Source organism: Penicillium rubens (assembly GCF_028828025.1).
Source record: "Penicillium rubens strain IBT 27055 chromosome Unknown utg000001l_segment0_segment0, whole genome shotgun sequence".
Lineage (NCBI taxonomy): Eukaryota > Fungi > Ascomycota > Eurotiomycetes > Eurotiales > Aspergillaceae > Penicillium > Penicillium rubens.
In genome coordinates, this window is record NW_026890599.1 from 6,152,781 (window position 1) to 6,178,261 (window position 25,481).

General features: G+C 49.9%; 12 protein-coding genes across 12 annotated transcripts; 3 read left to right on the forward strand and 9 right to left on the reverse strand.

Moving 5' to 3' along the window:
• Nucleotides 1–392: 392 nt before the first annotated feature.
• N7525_002370 (uncharacterized protein) lies at nt 393–2,002 on the reverse strand (the record flags this gene model as incomplete). Its single annotated transcript, XM_061212284.1, has 3 exons — nt 393–793; nt 848–1,159; nt 1,273–2,002. 3 exons carry the CDS (start codon nt 2,000–2,002, stop codon nt 393–395), a joined length of 1,443 nt encoding a protein of 480 aa, XP_061071510.1.
• Nucleotides 2,003–2,794: 792 nt separating this feature from the next.
• Nucleotides 2,795–4,517, reverse strand: N7525_002371 (uncharacterized protein; the record flags this gene model as incomplete). Its single annotated transcript, XM_002556934.1, has 2 exons — nt 2,795–4,113; nt 4,166–4,517. 2 exons carry the CDS (start codon nt 4,515–4,517, stop codon nt 2,795–2,797), a joined length of 1,671 nt encoding a protein of 556 aa, XP_002556980.1.
• Nucleotides 4,518–5,814: 1,297 nt separating this feature from the next.
• N7525_002372 (uncharacterized protein) lies at nt 5,815–6,030 on the forward strand (the record flags this gene model as incomplete). The annotated part of the gene is made up of 1 exon (XM_061212285.1): nt 5,815–6,030. The coding sequence occupies one exon, from the start codon at nt 5,815–5,817 to the stop codon at nt 6,028–6,030; it is 216 nt and encodes a 71-aa protein (XP_061071511.1).
• Nucleotides 6,031–6,888: 858 nt separating this feature from the next.
• N7525_002373 (uncharacterized protein) lies at nt 6,889–7,684 on the reverse strand (the record flags this gene model as incomplete). The annotated part of the gene is made up of 2 exons (XM_002556931.2): nt 6,889–7,281; nt 7,364–7,684. 2 exons carry the CDS (start codon nt 7,682–7,684, stop codon nt 6,889–6,891), a joined length of 714 nt encoding a protein of 237 aa, XP_002556977.2.
• A 994-nt stretch (nt 7,685–8,678) lies between these two features.
• N7525_002374 (uncharacterized protein) lies at nt 8,679–9,130 on the reverse strand (the record flags this gene model as incomplete). Its single annotated transcript, XM_002556930.1, has 2 exons — nt 8,679–9,004; nt 9,067–9,130. 2 exons carry the CDS (start codon nt 9,128–9,130, stop codon nt 8,679–8,681), a joined length of 390 nt encoding a protein of 129 aa, XP_002556976.1.
• Nucleotides 9,131–9,715: 585 nt separating this feature from the next.
• N7525_002375 (uncharacterized protein) lies at nt 9,716–10,194 on the reverse strand (the record flags this gene model as incomplete). Its single annotated transcript, XM_002556929.1, has 2 exons — nt 9,716–9,949; nt 10,021–10,194. The coding sequence occupies 2 exons, from the start codon at nt 10,192–10,194 to the stop codon at nt 9,716–9,718; spliced, it is 408 nt and encodes a 135-aa protein (XP_002556975.1).
• A 665-nt stretch (nt 10,195–10,859) lies between these two features.
• Nucleotides 10,860–12,849, reverse strand: N7525_002376 (uncharacterized protein; the record flags this gene model as incomplete). Its single annotated transcript, XM_002556928.2, has 3 exons — nt 10,860–12,271; nt 12,358–12,600; nt 12,681–12,849. 3 exons carry the CDS (start codon nt 12,847–12,849, stop codon nt 10,860–10,862), a joined length of 1,824 nt encoding a protein of 607 aa, XP_002556974.1.
• A 467-nt stretch (nt 12,850–13,316) lies between these two features.
• On the forward strand, nt 13,317–14,342 carry N7525_002377 (uncharacterized protein; the record flags this gene model as incomplete). Its single annotated transcript, XM_002556927.2, has 1 exon — nt 13,317–14,342. One exon carries the CDS (start codon nt 13,317–13,319, stop codon nt 14,340–14,342), a length of 1,026 nt encoding a protein of 341 aa, XP_002556973.2.
• A 442-nt stretch (nt 14,343–14,784) lies between these two features.
• N7525_002378 (YbhB/YbcL family Raf kinase inhibitor-like protein) lies at nt 14,785–15,420 on the forward strand (the record flags this gene model as incomplete). The annotated part of the gene is made up of 1 exon (XM_002556926.2): nt 14,785–15,420. The coding sequence occupies one exon, from the start codon at nt 14,785–14,787 to the stop codon at nt 15,418–15,420; it is 636 nt and encodes a 211-aa protein (XP_002556972.2).
• A 1,161-nt stretch (nt 15,421–16,581) lies between these two features.
• N7525_002379 (Zn(II)2Cys6 transcription factor domain-containing protein) lies at nt 16,582–18,041 on the reverse strand (the record flags this gene model as incomplete). Its single annotated transcript, XM_061212286.1, has 2 exons — nt 16,582–17,480; nt 17,543–18,041. 2 exons carry the CDS (start codon nt 18,039–18,041, stop codon nt 16,582–16,584), a joined length of 1,398 nt encoding a protein of 465 aa, XP_061071512.1.
• A 1,879-nt stretch (nt 18,042–19,920) lies between these two features.
• Nucleotides 19,921–22,425, reverse strand: N7525_002380 (uncharacterized protein; the record flags this gene model as incomplete). Its single annotated transcript, XM_061212287.1, is given in 6 exon segments — nt 19,921–20,170; nt 20,190–20,457; nt 20,506–20,593; nt 20,792–21,166; nt 21,230–22,096; nt 22,165–22,425. 6 exon segments carry the CDS (start codon nt 22,423–22,425, stop codon nt 19,921–19,923), a joined length of 2,109 nt encoding a protein of 702 aa, XP_061071513.1.
• Nucleotides 22,426–22,675: 250 nt separating this feature from the next.
• N7525_002381 (putative citrate synthase) lies at nt 22,676–25,080 on the reverse strand (the record flags this gene model as incomplete). The annotated part of the gene is made up of 8 exons (XM_061212288.1): nt 22,676–22,758; nt 22,807–22,889; nt 22,946–23,695; nt 23,757–23,954; nt 24,002–24,226; nt 24,554–24,630; nt 24,699–24,907; nt 24,960–25,080. 8 exons carry the CDS (start codon nt 25,078–25,080, stop codon nt 22,676–22,678), a joined length of 1,746 nt encoding a protein of 581 aa, XP_061071514.1.
• Between the last annotated feature and the right edge of the window lie 401 nt (nt 25,081–25,481).

Sequence of the window (25,481 nt, forward strand, 5' to 3'; positions counted from 1 at the left end):
CCCCACTTATTTACTACCGGTAGAATTTTGAAAATATTCAAAACTAAACGTTTTAACTCACATATAGCTCAGAACGAGCTTAGGGCCGCGTGCTATAGCATTAGAAATATAGGGATAGAATTAGAGAGGGGAAAAAAAGAGAGGAAAGGGGTAGTAACCTCGATAATCAGCGTATGCTACGCGTGCCCTAGGTGTGTGTAGTAGGAATAGGTATATAAAACCGGTCAATTATGAGAAGTACTGGGGTCCAAATATTAATGAAACGCCACTGTATACGCATGCTACCTCGTACCATTCCTTCTATGCCCAGGCATTCATAACCTCTCTTCCGCACTGTCCTTGCCCGTAATCCGAGGTTATCTAAATACTACATGTTCGTAAAGAGAATTCGATCAAGGCCACCTTTCAAGCGAAACAGACCATTTCTCGCGAAACTCCTTCGCTTTCTTATCTTTCAATCCCCAGGCACATATGACTTTCTCTTCCAATTCCAAACCCCACTCTGTGTTGACCTGCAGCGAAACCATGCCGGTGGAGAGATCCCTCTTAAAGCGCAACCACTCATGGCTCCCACTCTCGCCAACTGCACCTCGGAATGAGTGCTTCAAGCTCCGCAATCGCGGCATTCGCTGCGCCGCGAGACCAATGGACTCATAGAGCTGGTTGACTGGGTCGCTCTTGAGGATGCCGCGCCTCGCATAATAAGCGATATCGTATTCCCATTCATCATACGAATCATCATCCAGCTCTCCTTCCCAATCTGCTTCATGATTGTTGTCGAGTATCCATTTACCTTGCATATCAGGTCAATAATAATGCTCCAGGTTGCTACCCCAAAAGGACATACCGTCGGGTGTATTCGGCGGGACCTCTAGAACTTCCAGGACCTCCAATTTTGGCCAGGTAAGACACGTCGGGTCGACCATCTCTTCTAGCGTGGGCCAAAAAAACGATTTGCTGACTCTGACCTTGTCGAGGCGTAGTTCTCGGAGTCTCAGACTCAGAGAGCGACAGGAGATAGAGAATTCGTCTAAGCCTCGAGGTGACAGATAGTTGGCGGCATCACGAGCGGGGTTTAATGAGAGTTCGCGGTGGTGTGTAATCGCGAAGGTGAACGTCTCCGCTGATTCAGGAAGACTCAGAAGATGGTCGGCGACCTCTGTTCAGCGTAAGTCGTGGTTTACAATATCTATAATATCAACATGACAGAAAGAAATTACCGTACCTTGTCGCTGATCAGTCAAAACCCGCAGCGCTCTGGGCTGAAGGGACCCCCCTCTCCGCCGGAAATATGCCGAACATGGGGCAAGCGACTAAGGATGTGGAAAAATGATAACGGTCGAAGAACGGTGGTGTCAATATCGAGCAATACCAGACTTGTGACTTGTGGCAAACGAGGTAGCTTCTGGATATCCTCTGCAGTCAGGTACACCTGATGTATGGCGTTACCTGTTTTCCACAGCTGGTAGTAATCCAGAGACTCCCATTGTTCTTGCGTGATATTCCTAACGTCGTCCTCCCCCCGAGCGTATGTGTGACCATTGAACCGAAGCGACAATTCGACATTAACCTGGCGATCTTTCCACGTATGGAGAAGCTCAAATAGATCACGCAAGGAGGCTTGACATTGCCGGTCATACCGCTCGGAAAACTTTTGTGCATTGTCCGCTCCATCTGCGACCGCCTTTTCGCGCAGATGGTCCCAATTAATCTCGGGCTCCCAGAGAAGGCGTCGAATATAACCTACTCTCGCGCGCCGGTCTGAGGTTCCAGATGTAAATGCCTTCAGCTGTGCAAGCCAACCACCAGCGTAATCAATACGCAGCTGTCGCTGCCAGATTACGCGCTCCACGACCGCCTGCCATTGGCGAGAGACGGTTGCGTATTGGGCTATCTTAGTACGCTCTTCGTTCCCAAACACGCTGCGTTTTTTCTTCGGGCGTGGGGTGTCTCTTATGATGGTGACGATAATATGAATTACATCTGATGGTACGAAGACCATCTTGTTTCCAGAATGTGTAAGTGATAGGGGCTCTGAGTTATACTAAGCAAGCAATCACAATCCTAGAGCACCTGGTCAGCTTATTGGGAGAACCCATTTTTTGATAGAGGCCGGGAACGAATGGAAGTCGAATTATTTGAGACAAGCCATGAAGATAGAGAAGCAACTTTGCCTACCGGGGTGAGCTCTTTACAGCATACGCACAGCCTTTTGAATTATGACGAGCTAAGACGAAGGCTGTGCAGCATGCGGGGAGAATGAGGGGAAAGAAGCAAAACGTGGCTGACGGGAGGCGACCTTGCGAGATCGCCAGATCGCCAGATCTACAAAACAATTCTGGATGGTTTCGTGTAATATTACTGTACTATGGCAATCATTACGATGACGGTACGGCAGAGACTTCGAGGCGGTGAGCTAAACGGTTACCCGAATCAAGTAGCAAGAGTATGGCGGTATAGCTGATTTCGAAAATTACTGTAATAAAAACAGCCTATCGATTTTGCCAATTCTCCCTATTTTTGGTCTCGTGCGAATGATAGAGTAATAGTCTTGATCTACCATACCACCAGGATCTGCTGATATTGCCGACGATCCCGCGATGTACCATTTCTATTGCCTTTTAGAGCTGCTGCTAGTTTTAGCTAAACATGGCAATTTTATGCTTCAGAAGGACGCTTATGCGGCCAACTATTCTTGTACTATATAGCCCCAGAAGTCAACTGTTCATTAAATACGCTATATGCTAGAACCTGCTAAGTCAATCACACATCGCACCATAAATAATCTCCCTGGTTATATGCCCACTGTTTCTTGATTTCGCTCATTAGGCTCCTGCGCCTTCTCATGCACAAGACCTTCCTGCGACTCAGAAGGTCGAACCGCATAGACATCGACAACAGTCGAGGCGAACTTGCTTGCCTTGATCTTGCTGGCAAACAGAATGTCTAGCTCCGCGTACGTGCGGTCCTTGGCCTCGGGAAGACGGAAGAATGCCCAGACGAAGGCAGCGAGTGCTGTGGCACCCCAGAAGAATCCAGTCTTACCCGACGCATTCCAGGCTGTCGGGTTCATGAAATATGGCTGCAGCACTTGCGACACCACGTTGACAATCTGGTATGCTGTGCGCGCGAGGGAAACTGTCAGCGGGCGCAGACGCACGGATGATGTCTCCGAGACAATGGCGTATGTGATCGGGCCGACGGTGAGGGAATAGGTTAAGAGCCAGAAGAAGCAGAGTCCGGCCTGTGCCCACATAATACCATTTGCGGATGAGGAAACGTCGAGAATCCCGATTATGAAGAGTGTTGTGCACAGGATTCCCTGGCCCCAGACGTACAACGTGCGGCGGCCGAAGCCGGAGATCAGCCACCAGGAGAAACAGGTTCCAACAAAGGCAATTCCAGTGCATCCGACACCGAGCTGGAAGGAGTGGGTTACGGACAGGCCGGCCTGTGTGAAGAAATAAGCAGGTGAGTAGGCGAATGTACTACCGGACAGAATCTGGCCGGCGAAGGCCATGCAGCAGATCTCCGTGCGGCGGAGGTCAACCCCCTTGAAGCAGTCGTAGTAGGTGGTGCCGGCTTCGATCTCGGCCTCGAGCTTGATAGTGTGCACCATCATGGCGAGTTGGCCGTTGATCTGGTCTTCGGTCTTGGTGCCGCCGAGTCGGCGGATACTGCGCTTTGCATCTTCCAGGCGATCCTGGCGAACGAGCCACCAGGGACTTTCTGGTGCGAGCCAGCAAATAACCATCAAAGGGACGGGCCAAATCCATTGCAAGCCGAAGGGGATACGGTAGCCCCATTCGTCCGTTCGATCGACGAGCCCGTAGAGGACACCGGAGGCGATCAGTTGGCCGATGGCCCAGCACAGGTTGACGTAGATGGTGAGGTAACCACGCAGGACGGTTGGGCATACCTCAGATGCATAGGCAGGCCCGATGGTGGCAAACACTCCCCATGAGAGTCCACAAAGGACCTGCCCTGCCACGAGTACTCCTGTGGAGTTGGCGAAGAAGGTGATGAAGATTAAGCCATTGAGGAACATAAGGGCAACAAACATGACAATTCGGTAACCCCATCTGGACGCACAGTATCCGTTCAAGATACCACCTGCGATCATGTCAGTCTTTGTCCTGGGGTGATAATCGAGAGCAGAACTCACCGAAGATACACCCAACCGTACTAGCCATGCTCAGGCCGGTCTGCCAAGGTGCAGATACCTGCCACCCGATATCACCACCATAATCCTGTCCATACTTTTGATTAAACGTGGGGTAGGCGAAGAAGTTGGCCATGAGGATGGTATCGTATCCCTCCATGATAATGGTCACGGAGACCAAAACAGACCACATAACAGCCTTGCGGTTCTCACGCAAGGCCTGCATCAACGTCTGCGAGTGCTCATCGTCGCTAGCCTGCCTGGCCTCGTTGGCGGCGCCGTGGCCCAGGGTATCTTCCACGTGGTTGACAGCGGTCTTCTCGACAGCAAGCACGGTATCAACAGTGGACGCCATGGTGGGCAACTGGACACTAAGTTTGAGAGGAGGGCAGGGGTACTGCCGTATATATACGTGAGTTCCCACGAAGTCCTATCTGCCAGGATCGACCACATTTACATTAGTGTCCATGTTTGCATTAGCGTGCGTCTGGGGTTGCGGAGAAAGCAAGGACCATCCTGCGCCGCATCCCCAAACCGCGATCAGCCCATCTGATATTCAGGCTAATTGACGCTGTATAGAATGTAGAGAGACATATCTGAGTCGTGCAAAATCCTTGTCAGCGCGTCTAGACCAACTCTGGAATGAGGGTCTGAAATTTACACCTATCGGCAGGAAGAATATTGGCATGTGGGAATTGCGGGATTCAATTCTGCGGTCAACGCTGTGATTGTCTGGGGAAACAAGGTTGGGGGAAATACGAGGAGGCACCTGATTGGACTCGCCTGGTTAGCGCGAACGCCCCCGGAATGTCGAAAACGAAGCCATTCCTCTCCTGTAACGGCCAAACATGCCGAATCTGCATTGCGGGAGAAATGCCCAGATAACAATCGAGAATGCTCTCGAGACCTTCCTTTTATTGGAGGGATAATATGTCAGGTGGCTTGGAGACATCTGTCACGGCCTTTCGGACCGGGCTGTTGATCTTGGCCCGTCTTCGCAGCCGTCGCACGGGTAATATGGCAAGATCCGACATCCGATGTTGGAACGGTTTCCCTTTGACCTGGGGAATCTGGGGATTTCTTTGTTTCCTCGGATGGTTGATGTTAGTTTGGACATGGATCTGCGCCGCGCATTCAGCTTCAAACTGGTAGCATAGGTCTCGTTCAATCGCCGGGTGGCTATCCACACTTGTCCCTTCCTTATAACAGGCGAACGGAATCTGGAACCCTCTCTATCTGGGCTCCCATCAGGAGGATGCCAGACTTTTGGCCAATCATAACCAGTTTGGTGACCCGACGAAATGGGCTTCAACAGGTAATCCCGGTGTAGATGAAGAGTGAGAAACATCCTTGGACTACTTTGGCCGGATGTCTGACAAGCCTTGTAATAGCCTGCATCTGATATCTGTCTTCAGAGAGATGATGGTTGATGGAAGAACGGTCAAAGGTAGCTAAGGTGACAAGGTGAAAAGGTGAACAGTAAATGAACCGTAACCGCAGGTAGGGGTTGTCACTCCTCTCCGCTCCCCTGCCCCTAGAGGAAGGCACGATAGACAATGACCTCCTTTTGTTCCCAAGCCTCTATCTTCTGCCTTGACTGTACAACTGACTATATATAGTGGCATCCGAAACACAAGGGATTCCACTCATCTATGTCGCACATGGCATCGTCACCGGTCACTAGCACCTATCATGGACAACCTCAACTGATGCCGAACCGTCGTTTGACTGCTTTCGTCCGGCAGATCACCGTACGCCTAGAAGGAACAGGACCTGACTTCTGCACCGAAGCCCCCGTCTCGAGTCGTTTGGCCTTCACCACGGGAGCTGGTCCATCCGACTCATGCTCAAACTCTCTCACCTCCTAGCTGACAACCATTTCGCTGTGCCGTTCGACGCTCTTCTGACAGCGCCCTCATCCAGGGTGGTATGAGTGGCCCTGGAAGACAAATTCTAAACAGGAAACTCGGCATGTCCCTGGTATCTTCAGGCCCGAAACATTGGCCGGGCCCTATACGCAAACATTGGGCATGCCTGGCAGGCCTATAGTGCGAAACTGAAAAGAGGGAAAGGTGGCAGACCCAACAAAATCTCAAACAGCACCGACGGAGACCCTTGCCTCATATAACGATGCTCCTTCCGCCAATTTTAGTCTCATCACCAGGGGTGTTTCCTTGTCCTGTGGAAGTCCTCGATTAGGAGTGTCTCGCCTTCCTTCCAATGTCGACAATGCCATTTGCTGCACCGTCAGCGTGTCCATTCCCGACAGCTTTCATTGGTTGTCTTGCTTCTTCAGTCTTGCCCCAAGCATCTGTAACTACGAGTCCTGGATCCATCTCGAGCCCTCCTCACCGGATTTCGAATAGTCTGGACCGTGGGTTTCATATCAGTGCAGTTCGGAACTCGTTTAGCGTCATCTTATGATGTATAATCGCTAGAGCTACAGCATACCTCCACGGTTTCCTGGGAATTCGCCCCCAACGGACAGATACCATCCATCCTCTTCGTTGTATGAAAGACATTGTACTTATAGCTTTTAGCTGGGCTACGGATTTCTACTGCTTCAAATTTATCGATCTACGCCACGAAATTTTGATGACAAACTTTTGCGAAGGTACTGTACATGGTGGACATCGCATCACCACCAATATGCAGCCACAGGGGTATAATAACAAGAAACACAACAACCACACTGATAGAATAAGTCAAAGAAACATCCCAACAACTCAGCTCCCATCAATCCGAATCAACGTCCTAAACTCATTCTCCCGAATACTCGTCTCTGGGATCATCAATCGTGGAACCCAATACGGCTTCATATCAGTGATGCTCACATCCCTCCCGGCCGAATGCACACTCCAGTTTGTCTGATTGTTCGATCCGAGGAACAAGCCATCAACGGGTTCACCGTGATGATAATGTCTGTACGCCTGTACGGGCTCGGCGTCGGGTTTGCCCCAGACCAGTCGCCCCGTGCTGGGGTGGTGGTCTATCCCAACGGCGTGCCAGTCCAGGGCGCCGTCGCCGGGGCCGGAAAGCACGTATGCTTCGATTGTGTTTAGGAGGCCGTTGCAGCGGAGCTGGGTTTTGAGGTTGTTTTTGTCGCTTACGATGGTGATCTAAATCTCCGTTAGTCATGGTTTTCTTTATTGGTGCATTTAGGTGCTCATAGATGGACATTGGGAATAGGTGGGAACTTACAAATCCATGCTCGATCGTGTTGGGTCTGTCTCCTCGTTGTCGTGTAATGTCACTACCAGACTCAAAGCCCTCGATGCTGCATAGCCCATCAGGCGAAGTTCCATTGTAGCAGCTGTCGACCTTGATTGTCCAGGGCCCGGCTATCTTCGTGTCGTTGCTGTACGATGGCAGCTGGGAGCAGTCTGTGATGGACTCGATAAAGAGACTTCGCTTCCATGGTTGTGCACTGGCGAGTAGAAATAAGGATGCGAACACAGCACTAGTAAGCATGATGAAGATTGTAGTAGGGGAGAGTACGAAAGAGCGTTCAGTTTTTGCCATCTCGTCGCACGTAGACCCTGTGAATCTTTATATTTCTGCCTTTGGACCCAGTCCATGTTTCGTAGATCGTCTTCCCTTAAGCGTCCAGGAAATTCTATTCAGAAAAGCAGACAAGGGTCCTGGCACTGCAAATTAGGGTTTACTGCCCACCTGCCCATCTCTAGGCTCCAACAAACCAAGCACCAGAGTTCGTTCTCCCAAGATCGGTATAAAACCCGCTGAAGAGCAAAGCTAGAAGATTTTGGCTTTTACTATTGGCGGAGAGCTCGGCTTCCAATGCCTGTTTCTGCTGGGGAGGTTTCATTGGACGTTGAGGCTGCATCCCCACATGGCGTATCCACACTGGCTGCTGGAAAAGGCTTAAGTCCAAACTCTAGAATACAAGACCCTGCCGTGTCTTAGATCTATTTTAGACCCTGGAATTATCTCATGAGACATCTGCGAAGAATAATGTTAAAATAGTTAAAATACCCTTGGGTTGTTCATGCCTTGGTTCGCTGAACAAGGTCTCACTTTCCCCGCCCACGTGCGTTCGTTTATATTCGTAATATGCCTAGGTACGTCATTGATATCGCGAAGGCCCGAACATGTATGTCCGCACATAGTACTCCGTATACTACTACATATTCAGCGATATGCACCGTATTTTAGGCTGTGGATACAATTTCCCAATCGGGGTGCCGCTTTATGAGGGCTATACCAGCATTGCGAAACCATCCTTCAGGATTTCTGTTGGCGGTTGAGACTAGGAACTCCATCTGTAAGTCAATATCAGGATAAGCAATTCTGGCGTATATAGAGTCCACCTTTCCATATAGGTTCCTGACATTCCTGATATATCATCTCAGATCTGAAATTGGCCTTCATAATCGGTTTTCCTAATCTATTTAGTAGCTACAATTTTCTTCGTATTAACCACCCAAGCACCGTCGCCAGTAACCCCTAATTGACTCTCTCAGATTTCAACAAAGCTAATAAAAAGCCAAAAGCTCCCCTAACGATCCTCAGGCCCCATAGGCCTCTGCCCAGCCCTCTCTACATTCTTTCTCTTCTCCTCTGTGGACATGCTAGGATCATTCTTGATTTCTGCCTCCGGTGACGTCGGTTCTTCTCCTTCGTGGGTTTCGCTGGCGAGGTCCCTCTGGTTCGCAGGGGAAATTGGGGACTGCGCAGAGCGCGTGTCGGCGACGTGGGATTGCCGACCTTTCATGCCTCGAGATTTGTTGATGGCTTGAGATTCTGGCGAGCTGGAGGCTAGGTCGCTCACGTTGGGTGGTTGCGTGCCGGAGCTGGCATAGAATCTTGCCAACGGGGTATTACCTATATGTAGATATACTATTAGCTGAACTCAAAACGCCTTTTCAAGAAGGAAATAATCTTACACGACGTCTTTCGAATTGTAAGGCGCGGATTGGCACGGAGAAGACGGATTGGGTTGATGGCCATATCGATGATATATCTTCGATGACTCACGGAGCTGTTTAGGCAGTGAAGTTTTGCCGGGGGAAACGATGGTTCTGATATCTTTTAATTCTTATTACAACATCCAGTAGTTGTTATATATTTAGTTTAATGTCAATAGCAAGCTCGATCTTTGCCTCATGATGTAAGAACTGTCTCATTCCCACAATCCAGTTAAACGCCCCCTTAAAAACAAGGCAGTGGTCCAACGTTTATTCGCAGACGCGGAGGAATTCGAAAAACGTATGGGTTTTATTTTATTATCACTATCAATAAAGGGTAGTGTTGATGTATGTCACGGAATAGCTTAGCGCGCAGCCCGCGAGAAAACCGGGACGTGACCAATCAACTAGTGGGAATGTGGAAATCACTTCATACTGGCGAGCAAGCGCTTGCGTACACGGGGGTTTAAGCTTGAATCCCAGGTATCCATGCCATTCGTAGAGTTTGTTTGCGAGTTCCCATATCGAATGGACGAAGTCAACGAGAAGTAACGGGCACCGAACTAAGCCAATAACAGTTCCACCCTGCTTTTGTAGTCTTCAGTTGGTCAAAGAGAAAGCGGAAAAGTCACGCGCCGAACAGATTCTTTGCGGTCTTCCACCCAGGTAAGGTGTCCGGACCGGCCGGCTTATGCTCCATAAAACCATGATCTTCAGTTCCACAAGTTGGCTCCCCGCTGGTTGTAGTTGTAGGTTTGCCATGGGCTGTCAAATCAGCACGTTGTAGGTATTTGCTCTCATCGCGTGCCTTCTGGTCTTCCAGTCCGAGGAAGCTGCCAGCAGTGCTGGCAGGTTTGGGAGCCTGGCATCCAAGTCACACATCAGCTTCACGATTCAAGGTTCTTTAAGAGTAAATATAGAACAGCCACGTACAGGAATATGCCGCGGTCCCGTGCCTGCTGTGTCACCCGTTCCGCCCTTGACGAAGCCCGGATCTCCCCAGCCGGATCCTCCACCGACGTTATTTGCAGGCGTGGGTTCAAAGCTGGCACCACCAGCGGTACCAGTCGTGGGATGGTTAAAGCTGCTGCTGGAGCCGTCTCCCATTTTGGTGGATTGTGGTTTGAACTGCTATGTGATCTGACGACTCAGTGACTGTGCGAAGGGGACATGCGAAAACGATAGTCGTGGGCAAACAAGTGGTTCGCAGAAATGTAATAGATGGTGCTGATAAGAGATAGAACCGAGGTAGCAGTGGTGGAGCCTTATGACTTGGGAGGTGAAAGGCCGTCTCTTACTCTTGTTTGATAGCAACTTGTATATCCGATGTAGCAATGTTGAGACGGTATATGAGAAGTCAAAATCAGACTCAAGGCAGAATAGCACTTCTATTCATTGGAAAAACATGCTTTATCTTGCCACCCTTGCTATATTGCCAACTTTAGAGCTCATTCGTCTTGGACCACGCGCATATCGACGTCATCCTGACCCATTTGATATACAGCGGTCTTGGCAAGGTCGGAAAAAAGGATTTAGCGACCTCACTTATCGAGATATGAATCAGGATGCTTCCGAAGAGAGATTTATCAGTACTCCGTACGAAATAGGGTGTTGTTGCCACTAGGTAGACGGGAAAGTCATTTAGTTGGTCTAATGGTCGGATGATGCTTAGTTTTACTCAGTGATCAAAAAGCGGCAAGCAGTGCGGACTAAACGGTAAGGGGAAACGATATTGCGCGGTCTAAAATCCTATGTATATGCAGTCTAATAGTCTACTCGCGGGCAAGAAGCCCTTCGGCCTCCTGGGCATCCTCAGCGGGCCCACCATGTGACTTGCCAAGGGTTTCAGCCATAGCCAAACCTTCACGCCGGCCTTTGTCCGCGTTAACCATCCACACGAGAGGAATGGGGAGAACAATCAAAATGGCCATGAAGAAAAATCCACTCCGGATCTGGCCGGTCGCGTCAACAATACCACCCACAATAGCCGGTCCAATAAATGAGCTCCCCTTGTCCGTAGCTGCATAAAGAGCGTAGAACGCAGCCTCACTACCCGGGGGGATTAAAAGCCCGAAGAATGACCGGCAGTATGAGGCTAGTCCACCCGACACTACTCCGTGCACAATCGCTAGCGGGAATATCTCCCACGGCTGTTGTAACCCGAACACACCCCAGTTTTTTATGAAGGGGATGTAAGCAAGCAAGCCGTAGAGTGGGATCATCTCAAACAGGGCAATGCACAGGATGATCGTATGGCTAGGCTGCAGCCTGAAGTACCGAGACACCTGTGGCCATAGGAAGGCACCCGTCATGCCGGACAACGTAGCGGTGATCGAGAGCAGTCCGATCAGCGGTGTGCTCAGTTTCAGTTCCGTGCGTGCGAAGAGAATGGCCGTTCCGGAGACAGTGGCCATCGCGTCGGAGAGTAGGAACCATGCTACCAGGAAGATGAGGACTTCGCGCAGTTTGCTGACGACTTTGACGGTCTCCCATAGAGATTTCCAGGCAAACCCGACCAGTCGCAGCCAGGCTCGCCATCTTCCTGTCCCTTTGGTGGAGACTGTATCCAACCGAGGCCCCGGCCGTGTCTTGAGCAAATTACGAGTCACCAAGGTGAATGCGCCCCACCAGATGCCGACCAGGAGCAAGACGAAGCGCATGGGAAGGGTTGCAGATACTTTTGCCAGTTTGGTCTTGGATAATGTGAGGAGCATAATGATGCTGATAATTTGCACAAATACTGCTGCACAATATCCAAGACCGATGCCCCTGGAGGAGATTTTGGTGGATAGCTGAAGCTCGGGTGACGACGAGAGCGGGGCCTTGGTTCCCATTCCACCTTCTAGGGAGCTCTGTGGCTGATCCGATGGCTGCAGTCCATCTAAACTATCATTGTCGGTATGATCCTTGCCCCAAGGGTTCCCTTCCGAGTCGCCTTCGTCTCGGTCGAAGCTCGACATTTCCGTGCCGTCATCCGCCTTCCCTTCTTGCAGAGATGGGTCGTTGGCGACAAGCACTGGCAGGTAAGAGTTCAGGACAACGAATGATGAACCGAGACAGGTCACACCAACGACGACCAATATCGATCCGATAACGAAGAGTGGTGGCGCAATGAATACGAACAACATGCTGGCGAGCGCACCAGCGAACCCGAACACCATAAGTAACGTCTTGCGGTTGTTCTCTAAACATCCAATCGGACAAAGCTGACGTTAATTCGTGTCCTTCTTCCGGGCTATACATTCTCAGTCCAGCTTTCTGCAACCATACCGTAATCGGCCAGCGCGCTAAACGATATAAGTGTCAGCGCCTGGATGAGTACTGCCAGCGAGAAGGTGTACATGGCGAAACTGGCTGTATTGATCTCGAGGCCGAAGACCGGGACCACACATTGGCCATGTTCAGTAGCATTTGTGCTATTCCCTGCGGATGGTCCGACACAGGGAAGGCGGCTCGTTTGTAGGGTGCCTCTCTCTCGGGCTAATTGTTCCAAGGTGAGGGGTAAGAAAGAGCCTGGTACCATAAGTATTTAGATTTTTAGACCTTTTTTTTTTTTTTTCTCCTTTTTTTCTAGGAGATGTCGCGCTACATACCTACACCACAGACCGCGAACACTTCAGCCGCAATGCCGTACGAGTACCATCCTAGGATCTCCCTGCGGCTGGTTGGGGTGGTATCTTCACCCACATACCGCGGTGGTCGCTGCTGTACGCCTTCGTCTGGCGACGGGGACTGGAAGGCAGCAGATATATAGGATAGCATGAGGGAAGGGGTTGTCGAAATTCTCGGAATTCCGAAAATCACGAACCCCAGGTACACGCGGATGCGGGCGGAAGCCCAACAACATTCCCGGTGATGTCATAGGATCGGCAGGGTCGGCACCCCTTTGGGAATAACTTCATTTTCTATAAACATATACAGATGAGCTATATTGCGTATTCTGTTTTCAACATTGCTATATTTTGAATAACAACTCATATCATTGGGCTAGGTATAACTCCTTAAACCGTCGGTGGAACGGTTCATCCAAAACCACATGCCGAAGCCTTGCATGAAGAATATATCTCCAATTCGAGATCAGATAGAACCTTGGTCCTTTGCCCAGGTAGTGGTTGGAAGGTTGAGGCGAACTCTGACTAATCACGGCGACGTCAACTTGCAGTCACTTTTATTTAACCACCAGAGTACCCAATATATTTCGCGATTGACTTAACCTGTGACCCTTCAGCATGCCTGCTTCTGTTTTCCTCCTTGGTCCCGGTTTTATAGGGGGAGAGATCATAGATCTCCTCCTCGTATCAAAATATAAAGTAATAACACTTGTCCGTCGCGAATCAGCCGTTGCAGATTATGCCAATTTAGGCGTCGAGACAGTAGTTGGTAATTTGGACGACGCATCAGTGATCAAGGCCCAAGTCGCAGTTAGTGATATCGTCCTCCACACCGCAACTGCAGATCACTTGCCATCCGTGCAAGCAATTATCGATGGCATCAGAGAACGAGCAGCGCAAGGACGAAAAACAATCTACATCCACAATAGCGGAGCAACTTTGCTTGCCGACACCGCCGAAGGAGAGTATAAGAGCGATACCATATTTGACGATGAGAAACCTGAAGAGATCGACACCCTCCCCGATTCTGCATCACATCGCCGCATCGACCTAGAAATCATCCGGGCAGGCCAGGAACTGGCCTCCCACGCTAAAATCGCCATCATGATCCCACCCCTTATCTACGGCGTGACCAATAGGGAGAACCGCTTGTCAATCCAATTGCCGACTCTCGTCCGGTACTCGATCAAACACGGCTATGCTGGTCAGATCGGCAAGGGTCTCGCAGTTTGGAATCAGGTTCATGTGAAAGATCTTGCCAGGGGATATATGGTTCTCCTTCATTGGATGGAGCGTGCGCCTGTCACCGAGATTGCGCTGAATCGGTACTTCTTCTGTGAAAACGGCCAGGAGTTATCTTGGGGTGAATGCGCTGCTGAGATTGGCCGTACACTGAGGAGGATGGGGCGTATCGATGAAGTCGCGCCGAAACCCATTCCGAAGGAAAACTGGGGTGATTTGTTCGGGAATTATTCTGGGATGGTGGTTGGATCGAATGCACGACATAGGGCGAATCGACTGCGGAAATTGGGGTGGGCACCGTTGGAGAAGGACACCTTAGCCTCCTTGGCTGAAGATGAGATTCCAATCATCGCGAAGGAAAATGGGGAGTTCACAGGTTATGCGAGCGTCGTTGCGTCTTAACTGGTAGCACTCAAGCTGGGCCCTTTTTGCTTCGGAAATAACGTCTCGAATAATATCCTGTCATCTCATCTGGTTGTGTAAGTGACTCGAATAGTAAGATATCACTGTATCGTGATACAACCTTGGATCGCAACAGAGTGTACAAGCGTTGGCGAAGAACACCTGTTCGTCCCGGAAATTGATTTCAGGCATTGAAACCCGAAGCTTAAATGCTTAAATACATACATGCTTGGGGAGTGTCGCATCCCAACGTTAGAACTTCACAGAAGGGGATCTTTGAGAGATGTCCAGGTATGAGTCGCACTTGCCGATTCCGCGCCGGAACAGGGCAGCTTCCCAATTGGGCCGCCCTACTGTTCCCCGACAGTCGACATCGCGACTTTTGTTGTTCCTTCATCTTCACAAGAACAATTCAAATCCAGTTCCATCAAATTTATGTGCCATGGCGGTTCTGCATTATCTCGAATTCATCATTGGCCGGCTGCTGTACCCAATCCGTAGCCATGATTCGGCCCAAATCATTCATTGCCCGGCCTTCAAAGACCTTCCGGAGCCAAACATGACCCTCGAATCACCCGAAGCCGGCCCCTCGGGCTCCAAGCTACCTCTCCACTGTACCTGCAAAGCCTCTGATGGCAAGGGCTGTCTTCCTGAGCTGCGCTGGACCGCTCCAAACTGTCGCGAGCAAGTTAAGGAGTATGTGCTCTTATGTGAAGACCTCGATCCACCGATTCCATTCTTCGTCTTCCACCATGGCCTCTTCTGGGCAATCCCCGCCTCGATCACCAAGGCCGAAGCGGCTAATGCCCACCCTGAGGAACTCGCTAAGATCTCTCGCCTCACTGTTGCTGGTTGGCGCTTTGTCCCCAACGTGCTCGGGTTGCCGTATGTGGGTGCTGGTGCACCCCTTGGCCATGGAAAGCATCGCTACGTCTTTACCATTATCGCTCTCAATGCATCGCTGAAGTTCAAGGCTCCTGAGAAAGCTTCCAAGAAGGATATAAAGCGCGCTATGACGGGCAAGGTTATCGGCTGGGCGCAGTGGACTGGCACCTTTGAAAAGCCCTGGCCCAACTAGGTCATCACCATCAGAGCCCTTTTTACACAAGCACAAGCAGCGTGGGACAGACACGAGTGACAGATTTGAATAATGAGTCCAAGGGACTTCGGCACCGGCTGTGTATTTCTTTTCCCTACCTTTCACCAGGATCCATGATGTAAGTATTCTTAAAGTACTTAAGTCCTAATGGCAATATATTCTTTGGCATGGTACTATTCAATGACGTTGCATATATTCTGACTGATTTTCGGAATCGTCACTAGTAGTAGCCCAAGATACCCACGCTGGTTCAAAATACCGTGCACATATCACCGTCAGATAATAAAGACAATATGTTTTGATAAGATATATGGTCAACCGAGATTGACATCGAGGCAATGTTTCCTTGTTTGGGTTCAGAAACTCACCGAAAGCTTCAGCTTTCCTATCAATGGCTTCTTTTCGGCATATTTTCGGAATGGGACATCTTCGTTGAGCGTGATAAGCTCGGAAATTTGGCAACAACAAAGGTTCAGTTGCCAGTACTTGGACTGGCTGTAGACATGAAGCAAGAGGGAAACAGCCGCGACCTGAAATCATTCGTTCGACATGATATTAACACTCGTGATACCGGTTTTCGTGGTTCCTTTTGGGAATGTGCCACTCAGAAAGTGTCCTAAAATGGTCAGTCGTGGAAATTTCTTGTTCATTCAAAGTTTTTCGTGAGACCCAGCTGGCCCCAAGGCCTTTTCGAGTGCAACTCAACCCATTTCGGGGAGTTGGTGTTGTCCGTTCCGACTCATCATTCGTCAGATACCTGGCTGATATTCCAATAATTTGCCGCAGACTTTGATGTCCGTGGTATCTATCAGCTCGGTGATTTATCTGCTTTCAATGGGTTCGCCTATCCACCTACCGTGTTGGTCGTTGATATAACCCATCATCTCCAAAGCACTAGCAGTCCTGTTTCACTTCTGTCTACGCAGGGCCGGCTTCTTCGGCCATTTCCACCATGCACACTTCGCAACACACAAAGCTCAAGTGGCTTTCTTACAATAACAGGAGATACGGAACAATCTAAACAACCACCACCCTCCTAACCCTCATTAATACTGATGTGAGTACTTGAAGATTAAAACAATCTCACGAGCTCTCGGGTTCCATTCCGCGTCTAACTATATACACACACTCAACCAGCGATCACTCGAAGATTCGAATAACCGACTGCAGCCGACGATCTGTCTCGTCCGCCATTACCACGTGCCATCTTGAGGGAGAAGCACACAGGAGATCTTGGTGGATGAAACGGACGATAATTGACAAATGAGATAGGCAACGGCGCATCTGGCTGATGTCCTCCTCTCCCCATACGGAATGTACCCCCCCTTGGACCGAGGTAGTGGCCAATTTGGCCCTCACCTTCAACGCCCGTGCCGCCTTCTCAATCGCCATGGCTAATAACGTGAGAACGTTAATCCTGGCGTTTGAGGCGAAGCATATTTGACATTGAAGGATGACCACTCCCTGTTGCTGCACCCTTTCTAGGTGGAGCAATGCTGTATTTGGCCCATTCGCCTCCTCCGATCGCACAACCTCACTGAATGCCTGGGCATAGCAATTGCAGTGAAGGGAAGAAGCCTCTTCCGGCAGTGCCTCAAGGTCAATCTCTCCTGGCAAAAGAGATTGACTGGAATCCGTTTCAAGCGGTTCTTGCCAGATTTCATTGGAGGGCAATTCCATGATTCTAGCTGGACCGTCTACTGTTCCTGAGACCTGAATTGCGTTCGGTGCGAGGCTGAAAGGGTAGATCGCACCACCCTGAAAGAGTGACCCGGACTGGATGCCCGGTGCAGCGGTGTGCACGAATCCTCCAACGGGGGGTTCATCGACCATCAAACCGATCTGGGGAGAATAACACTGTGTGGGATAGTTAATACGCGGCTCGGGAAATGTAGGACCCCCAAAACTTTCGAATCCGTCAGCTCGTTCAAACGAGCTGTCCAGGCTAGTATCGGCGAACCCTGGATCGAGGTGGTTGTTGGCCTCGTTTGTGCTGACGAACTCCTGGTCCTGGATCCCATCTCCATCTTTCTGGCTTTCTACATATCCCAACCGTTATCTATCGACACCTATATACCATGTGGATGAAGTCTGTGCTCACTTGAAACATCCGAGAACAACTCTGTGAAACTCGGCCACTGAAAGTCTTCCTCCGGTGGTGTGACCTCAGTGCCGGCCCTGGAGTCGCTCTTGTGCGACTCTTCCCTTGTCCCAGGATCCGAGCCGGATGCTGTAGTTGGACTCGGGATCCGACTCGGGACCCTGCGCGCCCTCTGCGCCCTCACTGTGCGGGCTGGCCTCGGTGCCCTCCCCGCAGCTAGTCGAGTCGGACGGTCAACTACCTCCGCTTCCCCCCTGCGCGTCTTCACGCCTGCCCCCGCTGATCCCGGCCGGTTTGTCTTCCTCTTGGCCGGCCGGCCCAGCGGTTGCGAAATCGAATAGACACACTCATACCCGTGACTCTCGCACCTCTCGCACGGGTAAGTGTGGCTACATCGAATCTTCGCTTGCTGACAGGCATTACAGGTTGTGCGCATCTTTTGGTTGGGGAGTAGTTGACCGTTAGACTGGGGAGATCTCTTGGTAGAGATCTCAGCCATAGATATAGGAGCAGGTTTAGTTGGAAAGGATGGAAATTGTTGTCCTCTCCAACGTAACGATCAACGAGTATGGATTCTGCTTGGTCTTGGATCAATTGGAGGTATTTATATTCATTTCATGATCACTTCCCCCACCCAGTTGATCATCTCTACTGTCTAGCAACATAGGACCACGTTTGATTGCGCTCCTGCATTCATCAGGAAAAGGCGACACTGTTTACCCACACCTCAACAAGGCCCCCTGACAGCAATTGCCGAAACCACGAAAGTTACATGGGTCCTGAACTTTACTACTGACAAATAATTTCGTCCTACCCTCCTTGGGACCTGCGTGCAAGTACCGTACTTGTACTCTGTGAGGTCTTGACTGTGCTAGGATTACCAACCTTATCTTACCATCCATTAGTGAACAATCTGAGTGGTCCAGTATACTTGAGGATGCTTTGGGATGCTAATTGAGTTCAGTAACGATGCTGTAAGGTATTCACATTTATGGAACTCGTATGCTTCCTTACGCCAGATGGAATCCATCCGTTGTTGCACACAAAAACGGCTGTTTCCTTTCTAGAGCAACGTCCTATTCTAGTTGATGACGCGGCGAACAAAATCAGATAAAATTACAAGGGCATCATTAGCCGACAGCCATGAAGCCGGACTACAATATCAACCCGATACCCGAGAAGCTTCCTCATACCAGGGTCATCCATCAATACGAGCCCACCCGCATTTCGTTCTATGCCACTCCCAGCCGGAGTATATGTTCACCCGGTAGGACAGTTGTCTGACGATGCTTATCCGGAGACAACAATTGGTGCGTATTTACTACCTGGAAAAAGCGCTTTTGTCTCTAATATCATCTTTTCACTAGATCAGATGTTGTCCTAGCAACCATTCTTCAATATACTACACAGATTGCATTGCCATTTGTGCACCGGACTCGTGTCTATCCGACGTCATCTCGTTTCCTGATCATACCTGACTGATAATTCTCGTCCAATGCCATCAGCGCACACAAGGCAGCACATCAAGGCTAGGAACGGCTACGACGCTTAACTTTCGTATTGATTCTTGGCGAGATGATTATGAGAGGGAAAGACTTGAATGGAGGGATAAACACATAAGTTTTGGCTAAGAACATGCTTGTTAGGACTACAGATCATGTTGTATCTGCTATGTCCTACTCCTTTCAGCCGAAAGCAATTCGATAATCCAATGTTGAGGTATCCGCATGCGCGATTTAGCTACCTTTTAACATGTGGTACAATTGACTTCACCCGCTAAATCCCACATGCTCTAGCATCGGGGTATATATTATTACCTCAAAGGCAATCTACCTAGGTAAGAGCCAAGTGCCAAAAGGCTAAACTAGAGTTACGGCCATCACACCCACTCTGAATGCACGTTCCTTCGCCTGATCGCCATGGAAACGTGCTATTGCTTATTTCAATGGAGATATTCTTCCATTGGTTGATCCCCCTCTAACTACGTGGTACTAAGGTTCGCCTCAGAAATACACATAGACCGTTAGATTTCTTCCCAGGTGTGAGAGTATCACATGTACTCTCCTCTCCAGCGTAGGGATCACTCCAATACAGCATCGTCAGGATGTTATCTCACGACGTCAGCGCACATTATATACACGAAAGGTGATGGATATCATTTCCAAGTCTAGTTCGAAATAACCCAATCCAAGTATCAATTAAGATATGTAAGTAGCCTCTCACATCTCTGGAGACCACGTTCGGGCCATCCCAATAATTTATCATCCGACGAGTGCCAAAAGTAGCCTACGACATGAAATCAATCATATTTCCTATTCCCTGAACTCTGCTAGCTAATAATGTAAGCCAACCACAGTCCACTTCCCCCATGCAGTCCACTAGCTCATGACAACACCCGCCGTCCTCGTGGGACAATCCACGGAACGGAACGAGGTCGTTGTCGCACCCTCAGGCATCGTGGTCGTCTCCCCTTCGGTAGGTTCATGTCTACCAATGAAATAGTTCATGGCAATAGGAGGGTCTAACCCCGCCGCCTGCACAAACTTCCTGATGTTGAATCCAGCACGGGCGCTAACAGTCTCCGGGAACACATGTGAGAAGCATCCAGGGAATTGATAGGGTGGGGGGCTGCGCAAAAAGGAGATACACGTAACGGTGATGGGTATTTGGTGGTGCACGAGGAGCTATGTACGAGGCTATCTGGTCATGCTTGTCTCCGTTGTCCTTGCCAGGAACGAGTGTGGATGGAGGCGATGGCTTTGTGCAATCTACCATGAGATTTGCTTGGTACCAGTGTAGAATGACTGATTGGATACGGGTCCCTGGTATGATGGCGTCGAGGTCGATGAAGAGGATAATGTATTTCTCGTTACACGTCAGGTTTATAGTACTGATCTCTGGGATCAGAGTGGTCTCTGGCCTGATGTTAAAGTGTTTGATCTAATTCCTTCCTAATCGCATACCTCGAATGTCCAATTCCATACCGGGATCGATCCATTGGCCTCCAGGATACCGTATTTGCAGTTGGTGGCTTGGGGTCCAGGGGAAGATCTGGATTATCTCTGTCAGAACGCTAAATAGGAGTGCGAGCACTGAGATCATATTGTCTTATCATGAACTCAGCCGAGAAGAACAGAATTCGACTACAGTATATCAATCCAACATTCGAATCAAGAGCAATGCCACTCGGCTTCGTGTTTCAATTTATACACCTGCCTGCCTTACGTCGTACTATGGTCTCTCGTGTACAGTCCGCCGTTGTGAATCAGTCTCGGCTTGTTTCTTGCGCCATTCCCAGCCCTGAGCATAAACCATACTGATAAGTGGCGTGACAAGAGCAATTGCGCCCGACACAGAACAATATGTCCATTGCACATCTATCTGCCGGATCAGAGGGTTGACCATGGCAGCAGCACCAGCGCCCAGAAAGCAGCGCACAAGGTTGTTAGCAGCCATCGCAGTAGCAGGTGTCTCGTAGTACAAGTCGACGATGAGAATGTTCATCACGTTATATGCCGCTGTGATACAAAAGCAAATTATAAACACCACCATAAGCGCAACCAAGAGTGGTGGCTTCAGGGGTATCAGCACGCCGTAGACAACTATTGAGGCAGCTGCAAGTACCTAAAAGGGGAAGTCAAAGTCAACTAATAGAAGGGGCAAGTAAAATGCCTCAGGGCAACGTACTGTCATTGGCAGGCCAATCTGCAACCTCGCTTGCTCAATGGGAAATCCAATGATATCCTGCTTTTGGTTCTTGTGTACCGTCTGACCGGCGTTCCGTCGAGTTCGCCGGTAGTTCCAGTCAACTAATACTCCGTTGGCAGTTGCACTGAGCAATGACCCTAATCCTGCAGGAATAAAGCATAGCCCAATACCAAGGTCGTCTAGGTCATAGATTCTTTGGAACAATGCGGGAATTCCAGCTGTGACGGCGTAGTAGCTGCTGAATACAACTCCATTTGCCAAAAGCACCAGTCCCACCGGTCGCTGGAAAAGCAGACGTAGAGTTGAACATGGATTAGGGACATTCACGCGCCTCTTGGGCACACTTGGCCCCGGTGGGGTCAATGTGGTGGTGGTCCGTAAGTAACTCCAAATGGCTCGATTCCATCCAACCGCAGGAGTCGACCCATTCCCCACAATGCCGCGGCATGTCTCGGGAAAGAAGAGCAGCAGAGGCACGAAGAAAGTACCGGCTGCAATAGCAAGGAACCAAAATATCGCTTCCCAGCCCAGATACTTGCTAAGGACACCTCCAAGAATCGGCCCGATGGATGGAGCAAGAATGTTCCCCAAGGAGGTGAAGCCCATGTAAATACCTCGCTCAGCAGATGTGATAATATCGGCTGCCACTGCGGATGCAAGGGCCACGGTACCGCTACTGCCACAACTTTGAACGGCACGTAGAGCTAAGAGCGCTGGAAAACTGTGTTGTAGAGCGAGAGCGATGTTTCCGAATATATATATCGCGAAGCAGAGGATGTATGCGGGTCTACGACCAGCTTGGTCTGCCAATGATCCTGTTAACATTGGGGCGAGGCCCTGGCATATCTTTGAAGCCGGAGTTGTCAGTATATTCCACTAATATTTGTATACAAATGTTCTTCTTTAGAACATACCATGTATGTCGTGATCGTCAGATTAATTTGAGATGGACTGACTCGTAAGTCCTTTGCAATGGAATTCAATGCTGGGTAGTAGATATTGGCAGATAGAGGTGAAAAGCTCGAAGCCAGTGCTGCTGTCAAAATAATGAGGCGTTTCTGTGTTGGTGTGAACACGGAATATGACTCGGTGGTAGGGGTAGCATGCAGCAAAGGCGTTTCTTCGTTAACTTCCTCCTGCTGGGGCATTTTTTGAGGGCGATCTTGATTGTTCATATTGGTCCAAGATAGAGGGCTAAAGAGAACTTTCTGCATTCCTTGTGGGCTTGATGGAGAATAAATACCCGGGTCTTTTTGGGTCGTTAAATCAACCGTGATGTCAAAAGGCCAATTACTCTTCGAGTGGATAAATAGTCTACTGCACTTTTACAAGCACACTTCTCGAGAAGTTTCTTACTATAGGCAGATTTCACTAGTTCTTATAAAACCGGCTGACATCGTAGGAAGGATCGCTCCTTCAATACCCCTATATCTTAGGCCTGGGTCCGGGAGTAGGCTCTGCCTGGCCCGTATACAAATGAATAGGTCGAAACAGCTTGCCACGAGTGACTATAGTCCGTCAGCTAAGTCACTCGACCTCCAGTAACCATTCCTTACCCATGTACTCTCTCCAGTGCGCCATAATCCCCATGATTCGATGAGCAAGCATCGCCGCTGGAATCATCTCTGGTTCGAATCCACTAAATCAATGTATTGGACCCTGCAGTCATAATAAATATGTCGCGACTGAACTTACATTCCAGTAAACACAAAGTTACCGTAGAAGTCCGCATTAGGATACAAGCCCCGTGTGCTAAAGTACTCGTCTTTCGCAGCGGCCTCCTCGATAGCCTCGGCGACTTTTAATAGCGGTTGATGAACATCAGTCAAATCCTTCAGGATACTTTGGATCGGACGCACGCGTGGGTCCATTCCCTTGTACGTGCGATGGCCATAGCCGAATAACTTTTGCTTTCCGGCTTTTATTTCTTCGATGAAGGCTGGGACATTGCTCGGTTCTCCAACGTTATGGAGGGCGCGTTGGGCGGACTCTGTTGCTCCGAAGTGTAAGGGTCCGTGGGCGGCAGCCACGGAGGATATCAGACAGGATACCGGGTCAGTCAGGGATGAGGCGGTCACTAGAGTCGTGAAGACGCTTAGGGCCATTCCGTGCTCGGCGTTGAGGTTGCCAAAGCGGCGGAAGCAGGATATGCGTGTAGGATCTGGGCGGTTCGTCTCTGGGTCTACGAGACCGGCCATCGTGAATAGATTCTCGTAGTAGGTCTGGTGGAGAGACGGAGACCTCCAGGGAATGCCTAGTCGGTGGGATCGCACGGCTCCGAAGACAACAGCGTAGGCGGCAACGGTTTGCAGGATGACTTGGTCGGCTCGTTTGATGTGTGTTTGGTAGATTGTCGCATTTGCGGTAGCTGGGATCACATCGGGTATACAGGCCAGGTAGGCTGAAAGGCCGGCTAGAATCAGCGGCAGTGGGCTGGTTTTCCTCCTGTGCGTTCCATGCCGGTTAAAAACACCACTTCAGAGCTCGACCAGAGGGATCATCATACGGGAGATTGAAGATAGTCTGGCGCACAATATCAGGCACCTCTTGCATATACTGTGCCAGCCGCTGGCGTAGCTCTTCGCATTGATGTGCTGTGGGGTATGTCCCCCGTAGCAGGAGATGGAACATTTCTTCGAACTCGCATCCCCAGAGTTGCTCTAGGGTGTACCCTCGATACAGAAGTAGACCGTGTTCATGATCACTAGACACCAATTAACCAGACATCATGAGCACCTGTGGGATTCTCACGAGAAACTAATAGTTGACTGTGTCACGGCCGTATTTTGCAAGCCGGGATCATATACACGCAATCCATGGGCGACTTGGTCTGCGCGATTGCTATTAAGCGAAGACGCCCGGATACCCTGGAGATCGGTCGCCCGTACTGCGTTTCGGTTAATGGGGATCTCATAGTTCACGTTAGTACGCGAGTCACGGATGAATAGAGTCCCAGTCGACATTTTAAGCAGAATACTACAATAAATTGAATTTTGGCGTCAACGTCTCGTCCGGGAATTTCAGTGAAGTGTAAATGTTTGTCGCTGACAACTTACCGGCGTGAACATAACGTGCCCGATGGCACAAAGTAGGTTGTCTCACCTGAAACTTGCCGACAAAGACACATCGGGCACTATTAGCTTCCAACTTGGTATATATGATTGGCCTACGAGGAATTTGGTGTGGACATTTTGATTGGTGCAAGTCACATTAGACTATATCGTTGCATTCATCATTATCACTCATTATAAAGACTCATAAAAAGCTTTTCTTCACGAACTTCCCCCAAAAACAAGCGTTTACTCAGGCATGTGCTTAAAAGGGTGGGCAAGGGATTCCTGGCAGAAAGGAAGCTTGCTGACAGTCCAGATCTCGGTGTCCTACATAGAGCGAGGAGTCAGCCACACCCCAGTGAAGGTTAAATCAAGCCCTAATGTATCGCACTTACAGGCTTCAGGGTCTTCTTGATCTCAGTATCCAGAGTGCCGGCCTTGAGGGCAATGATCTCGGGAGCAGCATCAGGGTCATGAGCAATGGGGGAACCACACTCAGAGCAGAAGATGCGGTGAACAGCATGGCCGGAAGAGCCCTTGCCAGCCCAGCTCTTGACGGGGCCGGCGATATTCAGCTTTTCCTTGGGGACAACAGCAACGAGCGCTATGACAAAGTCAATAATGGGGTATCTCCTGGAGATTTCAATGCAACTAACAGTAGGTCGAGCCACTCTGGCGTTGGCAGTCATCGCAGTGGTCATAGGCAGTGACCAGAGGGGCGTCAACGTCCACGGTATACGTGACGGCTTTGCAGAGGCAGTGTCCGGAGAGAGGCATTGTGTGGATTGATTCTTTCAAGGTACTTGGAATTGAGGACCTTTGGAGAGGGGACGGGCGGGTATTTAAGAGATTCTCGTCCCCAACGGTGGAAGGAAGGTTGAGCTGGTCATCTTCCTTGATGTGTCAAGTCCTGAGTACTTGCTTTTCCTCTTCGCCAATGCTTGTGGAATGGGTACCTAGTACTTCCCAAGCTACGTCATAGCTACGGAGCTGAGTTTCCATTTGAGCCTTTCCCTCCCCAACTCCACCTCAATGCGACTATTTTCTCCAGTTCGGGCGATTCCAATTCCAAATAGAAGTTCCGTCGAAATTTCAAATCAGCTAGTGCTGATTATTGGTCCCTGTCAGCCCAAAAACTGCAAGGCAATGACAAATCATCGTGCCCCGCCATAGCTTCA